At 44.1% G+C, this 10885-nt stretch overlaps 1 protein-coding gene across 1 annotated transcript; it reads left to right on the top strand.

Moving 5' to 3' along the window:
* Window positions 1–3132: 3132 nt before the first annotated feature.
* LOC139385399 (uncharacterized) lies at window positions 3133–3612 on the top strand. Its single transcript, XM_071130463.1, has one exon. The coding sequence runs from the start codon at window positions 3133–3135 to the stop codon at window positions 3610–3612; it is 480 nt and encodes a 159-aa protein (XP_070986564.1).
* The last annotated feature ends 7273 nt before the right edge of the window (window positions 3613–10885 follow it).

Below are 10885 nucleotides of genomic sequence, written 5' to 3'. Positions count from 1 at the left end.
CTCATAGTGAAGACTGGATTCGTGCAGATAACCAACGATTTACGACGTTTGGAATGAGACTAACGTGAGGTAAAATAAATAAATCATTAATCAGAAGACTATTCATCAGATATGAAAATACCTGAAAGGTTATATTGGGAAATGATAACTTTGTAATCTGAATACTTTCCTTGGTGCCCCGACTTCCTAGTTAATTACAGTTACATGATTATTCAGTTTAATCGAGTAACTAATTACAGAGAATCTTTGATAAAAACTAAGTCTTCAGTTTAATGATAGCAAAGACACAACAAAGGCTACCTGAGTCCTGCATAACATGGGGATGGACACGAGGACCAGGAGGGGACCTGCAGCTCGCCGCGGTGTGCCAGAGGAGAGGTCTGCTGATCTGCAGGATGTCGCAAGGATGGGGGCCAACAACGCAGCATGGGAGGCAATCCGTGTGCGACAGATCTTAATCTCCTAATTTTTAGAAGAGGGTGCTGCATTCCCTGGCAACACCATAGACTACACTATGCACAACCAAAGGGTATTTTAAGAGCCACCCACATTGCAATAATAGTATTTTTCCATTTACTTAGCTATGTCAACTGCAGTTATTCAATTCCCAGTTTCTCTCCCTTTGATTTCTACTTCTCAGGTGAGGATGCTCTTCAAATAAGGATCTCTGTACAAAAACAAAACAAGCTCTTTTCAGAGTCACCCATTTTTAAAATGTTTTAACGAATTACACACCCTACAACCCACACCTACACACTCGTGTATCAATCTGATTGATGGATTGTGTTGTGCAGTAAGCAGGCTCAGGTGTATAACTGTGCCTCCTTCCACCTTCAAAGAACAGGCAAGAGGACCAACCATGGAGAATTATTTATATTTATGTAACTACGCTATATTGTTTGTCCTCGTGTGTCTGTGCATGTTTTCAGTATAAATTACTCTGCAGTCTCTCAGTGTGGACACCAGGTGAGGCCACATACACAGATTCCTGTTGAATACTGTCTCACTGTCTACCTTATTTTCTCAGTAACAGTCTCTATCCTTCACTTCATCCCTCTCCCCCCTTCTCCCGAAATCCTCTAGGTTATATCAGCTGTGTTGGTGAACCCCTACCGCTTCTGGACCTCCTGACACATAGAGGGCACAGCATGATCAGAGGTGAGAGTTCACTTGGTCGGGTCAACAGGAAGTATTATTAAAGAGATGCTTTACATTGAAATACAGATAAAGATGTAGTAGTCCCAGAGTTAATGATCCAAGGTCAGTTTTGTACTTATCCTCCTGATTATTATGATGACTGACAGTGTTCGAATTATAAAGACACATCTTGCTAACTCTTTGTCCATCTGCCGGTATGTTTTGATGTGAGAGAGGATGCCAAGCCCCAGTCCCGTCATCGCCACCTCATCCTGTCTAAGATAACCTTTAGGCCAACTGGGGGATAAGAGACACCGCTCGAGACAGTATTATGTAATTGTGATGACCTGAGAGAATATTTAGTTTAGTAGCACTGCAATTCATTAATAATATGCTGTCTTCCCTGCTCCTCTGTTCTCATCTCTTTCCATTTCTGTATTTGACACTCTTTCTCACACCTCCTCTTTCCTCCTTTGTCTTTATAATGCACACCAGATGTGCATTGAAGTGCATATTGAACCTGTATTTATAATATAATATTACAATTATAATACTTACAGTATATACACATACTAATCAGGGGGAATGGGAACCAGGTGTGTGTAATGAGACAAGACAGTCCGGGGTTGGTGGTAATGAATCCAGTTCAGTGATGCCTAGAAGGCCGGTGATGTAGACCTCCGGAGCTGGTGAACGGAATGAGCAGCAGTACCGGGGAGATCGGTGACAAGGTTTTTAGACATTTTTGCAAATGTATTACAAATAAAACACTGAAATATCACATTTACAGTACATAAGTATGCAGACCATTTACTCAGTACTTTGTTGAAGCACCTTTGGCAGCAATTAAAACCTTGAGTCTTCTTAGGTATTACACTACAAGCTTGGCACACCTGTATTTGGGGAGTTTCTCCCATTCTTCTCTGCAGATCCTCTCAAGATCTGTCAGGTTGGATGGGGAGCGTCGCTGCATAGTTATTTTCAGGTCTCCAGAGATGTTAGATCGGGTTCAATTCCGGGCTCTGGCTGGGACACTCAAGGACATTCAGAGATTTGTCACGAAGACACTCCTGTGTTGCCTTGGCTGTGTGCTTAGGGTCGTTGTTATAATGGAAGGGGAACCTTCGCCCCAATCTGAGGACCTGAGCACACTGGAGCAGGTTTCATCAAGGATTTCTCTGTAATTTGCTCTGTTCATCTTTCCCTGGATCCTGACTAGTATCCCAGTCCCTGCCACAGAAAAACATCCCCACAGCATGATGCTGCCACCACCTTGCTTCACCTTAGGGATGGTGCCAGGTTTCCTCCAGACGTGACGTTTGGCATTCAGGCCAAAGAATTCCATCTTAGTTTCATCAGACCAGAGAATCTTGATTCTCATGGTCTGAGAGTCCTTTAGATGCCTTTTGGCAGACTCCAAGTGGGCTGTCATGTGCTTTTACTGAGAAGTGGCTTACGTCTGGCCACTCTACCATAAAGACCTGATTGGTGGAGTGCTGCAGAGATGGTTGTCCTTCTGGAAGGTTCTCCCATCTTCACAGAAAAACTCTGTATCTCAGTCAGATTGTGTCACGATTGTCGTTGGAAGCATACTCGGACCAATGTGCAGCGTGATCTGGGTTCCACATTTTTTTTTTTTTTTAAGTAAGTGAACCGCACAACAAAACAATAAAGAAACAACGAAACGTGACTACATGGTGCGCATGCACAAAACACAAAATAATATCCCACAAACACAGGTGGGAAAAATGCTACCTAAATATGATCCCCAATTAGAGACAACGATTACCAGCTGACTCTAATTGGGAATCATACAAATTCACCAACATAGAAAAATTAAACTAGAACCCCAGATAGAAATATTAAACTAGACTAACCCCTAGACACGCTCTGACCAACTCCACCATAGAGAAACAAGGGCTCTCTATGGTCAGGATGTGACAGTACCCCCGCCCCCCCAAAGGTGCGGACTCCGGCCGCAAAACCTGAAACCGAATGGGAGGGTTAGGGGGGGAGACTAGTGTCGGTGGCAGCTCCGGTGCGGGTCGTAGCCCCTGCCCAGACCCCGGATCCGGCCATCGCGCCGGGCTGAACGCCGTGCCTGGACTGGGCATTGGTGCAAAGGAGGGCTCCGGCCATGGAGCTGGGTTGGATGCCGTACCTAGACTGGGCATCAGCGCAGAGGAAAACTTCGGCCATGGAGCTGGGTTGAACTCTGCGCCCGGACTGGGCACCGGCGCAGAGAACGGCTCCTGCCATGGAGTGGAACTAGACGCAGTGCTTGGACTGGGCATCGGCGCAGGGGAAAGCTCCGGCCATGGGGCTGGACTGGACGCCGTACCTGGGCTGGGCATCGGTGCAGGGGAAAGCTCCGGCCATGGAGCTGGACTGGACACCGTGCCTGGACTGGACACCGGTGAAGAGGAAGGCTCCAGCCCTGGAGCTGGACTGGACGCCTTGTCTGGAAGCTCCTGACCATTGACCCTCGCTGGAGGTTCTGGACCGTTCACCGTCGCTGGAGGTTCTGGACCGTTCACCGTCGCTGGAGGTTCCGCACTGTGGACCGTCGCAGGAGGTTCCGGACTGTGGACCGTCACAGGAGGTTCCAGATTGAGGACCGTCGCCGGAAGCTCTGAACTGGGGACCATCGCCAGAGGCTCTGGACTGTGAATACGCACTGGAGGCCTAGTGCGTGGAGCTGGTATAGGTGGCACCGGACTGGTGACACGCACATCAGGGTGAGTGCGGGGAGCTGCCACAGTACATACCGGACTGGGGAGGCGCACTGGAGGCCTGGTGTGTGGAGCCGGCACAGGTGGTACCGGACTGGTGATACGCACTTCAGGACGAGTGCGGGGAGCAGGCACAGGACATACTGGGCTGTGGAGGCGCACTGGAGACCTGGTGCGTAGAGCCGGCACAAATTGTACCGGAACGATGACACCCATCGCACGGTGAGCGCGGGGAGCTGGCACAGGATGTACTGGGCTGTGGAGACGCACTGGAGACCTGGTGCGTAAAGCCGGCACACATGGCACCGGACAAATGACACACTCCTCAAGGCGAGTGTGGAGAGCTGGCACAGGACTAACTGGGCTGTGGATGCGTACTGGAGACCTGGTGCATGGAGCCGGCACAGATTTCACCAGACTAATATCACACTCCTCAGGACGAGTACGGGGAGCTGACTCAGGTGGCATTAAACTGATAACACGCTCCTTCTGGAAAATGTTGTGCATCTCTCCGTTCACTCTCCTCCAGTTTTTCCCTCTTCCCCCAGACTGGCTTCTGGTTCACTCCTCGGCTCCGCCGACCACCCCTTGTGCCCCATCCCAAAAAATGTTGGGCTGTTTCTTGGGCTTTCCATGTGGCCGTGAACCCCGGCGTCCTCCCTTCACTCATAGCGTCTGCCGCCAAGGAAGGCGATCCTGTCCTGCCAGGATTTCCTCCCAAGTACAGGATCCCTTCCCATCCAATATCTCCTCCCAAGTCCAGGATATCTTATCCTCCTGGGCACGCTGCTTGGTCCTGTTATGGTGGGATATTCTGTCATTATCGTCGTTGGAAGCATACTCGGACCAACGTGATCTGATCTGGGTTCCACATCTTTTTTTATTGAAGTAAGTGAACCGCACAACAAAACAATAAAGAAACAATGAAACGTGACTATGTGGTGCACATGCACAAAACACAAAATAATATGCCACAAATACCGCTGGGAAAAAATGCCACCTAAATATGATCCCCAATTAGAGACAACGATTACCAACTGCCTCTAATTGGGAATCATACAAATCACCAACATAGAAAAATTAAACTAGAACCCCAGATAGAAATATTAAACTAGACTACCGCCTAGTCACGCCCTGACCTACTCCACCATAGAGAAACAAGGGCTCTCTATGGTCACCTCCCTGACCAAATCCCTTCACCCACGATTTCTCATTTTGGCTGGGCGGCCAGCTCTTAGAAGAGTCTTGGGGGTTCCAAACTTCTTCCATTTAAGAATGATGGAGGCCACTGTGTTCTTGGGGACCTTCAATGCTGCAGATATGTTTTGGTACCCTTCCCCAGATCTCTGCCTCGACACAATCCTGTCTCGTAGCTCTACGGACAGTTCCTTTGACCTCATGGCTTGGTTTTTGCTCTGACATGCAGTGTAAACTGTGGGACCTTATATAGACAGGTATGTGCCTTTCCAAATCATGTCCAATAAATTAAATTTAAGAAGGATACGACCATTTTTTTCCAATTTTCAACTAAAATGACATACCCAAATCTAACTGCCTGTAGCTCAGGACCTGAAGCAAGGATATGTATATTCTTGATACCATTTGAAATACCATACACTTTGAAGTTTGTGGAAATGTGAAATGAATGTCGGAGAATATAAAACATTAGATCAGGTAAAAGACAATACAAATAAACAAAACGTGTTTATTTTTTTATTTTTTTGTATCATCATCTTTGAAATGCAAGAGGAAAGCCATAATGTATTATTCCAGCCCTGGCGCAATTTAGATGTTGGCCACAAGATGGCAGCAGGGCATGTGCAAAGATTTAGACTGATCCAATGAACCATTGAATATCTGTTCAAAATGTTGTGTCAAGAATGCCCAAATGTGCCTAATGGGTTTATTAATACATTTTCAAATTCACAAGTGTGCACTCTCCTCAAACAATACCATGGTATTCTTTCACTGTAATAGCTGCTGTAAATTGGACAGTGCAGTTAGATTAACAAGAATTTAAGCTTTCTGCCCATATCAGATATGTCTATGTCCTGGGAAATGTTCATGTTACTTACAACTTCATGCTAATCACATTAGCCTACATTAGCCTAACCGTCCCGTGGGGAGGACACCGATCCTGTAGAGGTTTTAACACAGGTGGACTCCAATCAAGTAGTAGAAACATCTCCAGGATGATCAATGGAAACAGGATGCGCTTGAGCTCAATTTTGAATCTCATAGCAATCTGTCTGAATACTTACGTAAATAAGGTATGTCTGTTTTTATTTTATACATTTGCAAATATTTCTAAAAATCTGTTTTTGCTTTGTCATTATGGGGTATTGTGTGTAGATTGAAGAGAGAGAAAAAATGATTTTATCATTCTTAGAATAAGGCTGTAAAATAACAAAATGTGGAAAAGGGGAAGGGGTCTGAATACTTTCCTTATGCACTGTATCTCATATGGAAGATGCCAAAACTTTGGAGATAACAATAGATTGCGAAGTCAAAGGTACTGATTTGCATCTGTGGCTAAGTTTTCCCTATTATGCTTGTGACAAATCCAGCTCCAGAACCAGCTTAGCCAGCTAGCTCATCTTTTGAATACAGTGAAGTAAGAAAACAAACAGCAACAACAGATAACACTAGATAGATAGATATTAGCAAGATAGCTAGCGAAGGTTAGCGTGGTAGCTAGCTACATTGACAGCTGTTGTTCCCTATTTGTTGATGTTTCTCCGGTCCACGTGGAAATCACCAGGACATTATTTCCCACCCCCCAATTTGTGAATGTGCTCACCGTTTCTTAATCAACATAATTTGGGTTTATTGGCTGGGCTACATGATGATCCTGTGATTATGAAAGGAGACCTTTAATAAGAGATGGTCAATGGCAGCTGAACAGATGCTGTTCAGTCAGGTTGCTGACAAACCACAAAAACAGCTGAGTCATTTAACAGACAGGAAAAAGCAAAGCAGTAAATAACACGGCATACATTAAGTGCTCTTTGGGATATGAAGGCCATGAAAAGATGGGCATCAGATCAGAGTACAGTTGTTTGGTCATCAACAATTGGCATAAATCAGTCTCAAGAGTAAGGCTAACATTAATTTTTACAGCCTGTTGAAAGCTCCTCCGAAGCCAAAAGCCTGAGCACCAATTGTAATGGAGATTGTGTGGCAGGAATCCACACATCATGCCATATCAATTTGGCAAATAATTTGACAGTCTAGGTGAAATGGGAGAGTGTGCTGAAGAATGAATTGCACTTACAGCATGGATAATTTCTTACGTCTCTGAAGAGTTGTTAAAAATAGTCTACTCCATCAAAACTGTTTATCTATTCCCCAAATGCACCATCCTTTTTACCAAGCACTGTAGAGTGGCTACTTTTTGCTAAATTAAAACCACTTTTCAATGGGTATAAATACCTTACAAAGCAATAGTAGACTCCAATCAGTATTTATTGCCGCACTTCAGGACCTCTCTCATTTTACGTCACAGTCTAGAGAAATGGAGGTCAGAAGGACCTTCCCTCCTAAAAGTTCCATAAGATGTATGAATTGGGGGGACATAGAGACTCTCAGCAGCAATTGTTTGGAAGCTGTAAGTTTTACTGCTGCACCCTTTACCCTGTCAACAAGTGACCACATGTATCACGACTCAGGATAAGACTCAGATGCACACACAGGAGGCAGTTTAAATCGCAGATATTTATTGTAACACAGGTGGCAGGCAGAGGGCAGGTCGAAGGCAGGCAATGTTTCATAAACCAGGTCCGAGTCAGCCAGGTAAAGGATGGCAGGCAGGCTCCGGACAGGCAGAAAAATCAGAACCGGGAAGACTAGAAAACAAAAACTTGAAAACAGGAAAAACCGGGACACATGCTGGTACGACCTGAAAAAAACAAGACGAACTGGCAACAGACAAACAGAAAACATTGGTATAAATACACAAGGGATAAAATGGGGGAAAATGGGAGACACTCGGTGGGGGGTAGAGACAAGCACAAGACAGGTGAAACAGATCAGGATGTGACACCATGTCCAAAGTAGCCATTTCATATCTCTGCCCCAAATGAAACCATTAGTTGTCATCAGCAGCTCATCCCAAGCGCTCACGCTGCAGAATGGCTCTCTGAAAGACGTTATAATGGAGAGATTTTGACAGGTCCTGACAATGCACATCCACCAGCCTCATCCACCTCATTACCTAGAATGCCCATAGTAATAAGGGTCTACCAGGAACGTGTATTTGGAGACCTTTCCTCAAATTTGACAGTTCATTAGGCACATGCAAATAAATAGCACTGAATAGAGCCTGCTCAAGGTTAATGTGGCCATTTAGTCTGCACTAAGTATGGGCCTGATTAAATTATTGGTGACTTTTGAATCTAATTGTTTCTTTCAGCACCGAGGCCAGTCTTCTGTTCTCTACTGAAATTATATGGCAAACTTGTTTATTTCTTTACTATACGCTTTCTTATATAAAGATACTGTAGATTAGGGGGGCGAATGTGGTTGGCTTGATGAAAAGGTCATTACAGTAATGGCATTTAATGCTGAATGCAATGGTCTGGGCTGAATACAACTGTTCTACTGCAGTAAATATTGTCTATAACCCAATATAACACAATTTTGGTGATGTACACAAACAGATATGTTGGAGATGAACAAAAGCAGTAACCTATGTGGTCATTTTATCAGATAAAGTAAACAAAAAGCTCTGCTTTTGTTTTGATAGCCAACAATATCTGTCATGTCATTGGACTCAAGAATCAATGTGAGAGGGAAAAGTTGTCTGTTGTTTGTGCTCTCTGCTGACACAGCAACATCCTCCCACACAATAAGAGATGCCACACAAGTCTGGGCCTTGGCTAGTGGGCATACATTACTGGGTTACACGTCTCGGACTGCAATACTGCACCAGAATAGCTGTAAATGGTCACTTTCTGAAACAGTTTTCTGACACTGAACTATAACTGACAGTTGTCTGCTTGTGGAAATACAGTACCTTCAAAGCAGAGATGTACCCTAGTAGGTCAAACTAAAATAGTTACAGGAGTCACATGGGCCTAATATTTAACATGAATTATTCAATAGTGTGGTGCTTCCTCAGGTGGTACATTGGGAATACAGAACTGGCAATCACTTTACATATCACAAGGTATAAAATGAGTCCACTGCAAAACCTATTTATGATCACTTAGTCACTGCACAGACTTGTGTAAGTTACAGATGTACATACTCATCAAAGAATCCATATGAAGTTTAAGAGCTTGATGAAGTTATGCTCTTAAATGGGTTTATATGGCACTATGTCATCAGGGATTTGTTAATATACAGCCCAATGGCCATTTAAAATCTTTCAACATTTAGAGGGTATTTAAACCAAGGGAAGTTTGATTCCACAACTGCATGGCCTAGGTCTAAGTCAATTTCATTTAGTTTGACATACATTTTCTGTAAGAGGTCTACTTACTTGTTATGATACTTGTTTGCCATATACAAGTGTATATGTTTGAAGTAAGGTCCTTGTTGTTGTTGTATTTTGGTAGTCCGCAAACATAGGTTAGTGGTGCATGTCGCCACCTACTGTGTGGGGTGAAAACTGGGGAACTTTAACACAGAAAAACATAGGGATATAGAGGAAGGGTGAAAAAGAAACAGTCATATTATTACCCCCCCCCCCCCCCCCCCCCCCCGAAAAAAAGCAAAAGACAACAAAAACTCAATGTACTCCTTTAGTCAGATTGAACTGTCTACTCTGATCCCTACAGTATCTGGGTCCTGAGAGGGAAGCACATATTTTAACAGTATTCCCTGCAATGTTTCAGCTTTAAAGTCCTGGAGATCCAAAAACCTTTTTGCTGCATTCACAATTATGTAAAGCTTCTCTGATTTCTTGTTAGTTTGACCTGTACAATTTATCACCTGCGCAATAAACTCAACAAAATCTACCTTCACTTTCTGTACTTCAGGATCCCTCACCTGATGAGCAACACTTTCTGCAGGCTAAGGGGCATCCATTGCCACTTCTTCCTCATTTGCACTTTTTCCTTCCGCTATTTACACTGCCTCTGCATGGGAGACCTGAAGGACAGCCCGGATTCTTGCTACTTTGACCTCCTTCACGCTTACTGGGCACTCCTGTTCCCACCACAATTACCTGCACCGTGTATCCACTGACTCTTCCACAACATATTTATTCCCTCTGCACACACTTACCACATGGCCAAACTGTTACATTTAAGACACTGCAACAGTCTGTTCACAGAAGCTCTCACCGTGTATCTCTTAATACCACAGCTTTACACGTGTTGGAAGAGACTTCATCAAATAGCGATAGCATCGATAGGTTCTTACCTTCCATTCACCATATGGTTCAATCGACATGCATCCACTCCTCCTGGTATGTGGTGCTTAAGATTTTCCGCCTCAATTTCTATTGAGATGCCAGAGATGACACCGTCTACCAGTGTTCTACCCTGTTCAGAAAATCAAAGCTTTCTACTTCATACTCTGCTAATTCCCAGTGACACAATGCACTTTCTTTTGGTTCTTCTGACACACAATAGCATCTTAAGGCTAAGTTCATCATTAGAACCTTCGTAGGAGCATCGTTAAATCTCCTAGCTGTTTCCCAAAACCGTCGTGATTAATGTTGCACTTGAAAACACAGATCAACTAAGTGAGTCGTTTATTGCTTTTTTTCCCCTCATTTCCACCAAACATAGAATCGCACGGTTTATCCGTATCTCAGTTACTGCCAATAACTTTAGAACAAAGTTGACTACAAATACAAAGTTACAAATGTATTTGCAATTGATACAGAACAAGCGAGGTATAAAAAGACGCTTCAAATGAAACTGAGGTGACTGCACTAAAATATAAACAGTGGGCTATAGGCCAATTTCAATCACATGGAAATGCATTTCATGTTCAATCAATTGTTCTATTTTGCGTTTTTGTGTGGCAGGCATTCGAATAAGCCGCCTCGATATTTGCAGCTGTAG

This window comes from Oncorhynchus clarkii, chromosome 27, assembly GCF_045791955.1.
Source record: "Oncorhynchus clarkii lewisi isolate Uvic-CL-2024 chromosome 27, UVic_Ocla_1.0, whole genome shotgun sequence".
NCBI lineage: Eukaryota > Metazoa > Chordata > Actinopteri > Salmoniformes > Salmonidae > Oncorhynchus > Oncorhynchus clarkii.
Note: the sequence above shows the minus strand (reverse complement) of the source record. Positions and strands in the feature narration are given on the sequence as shown.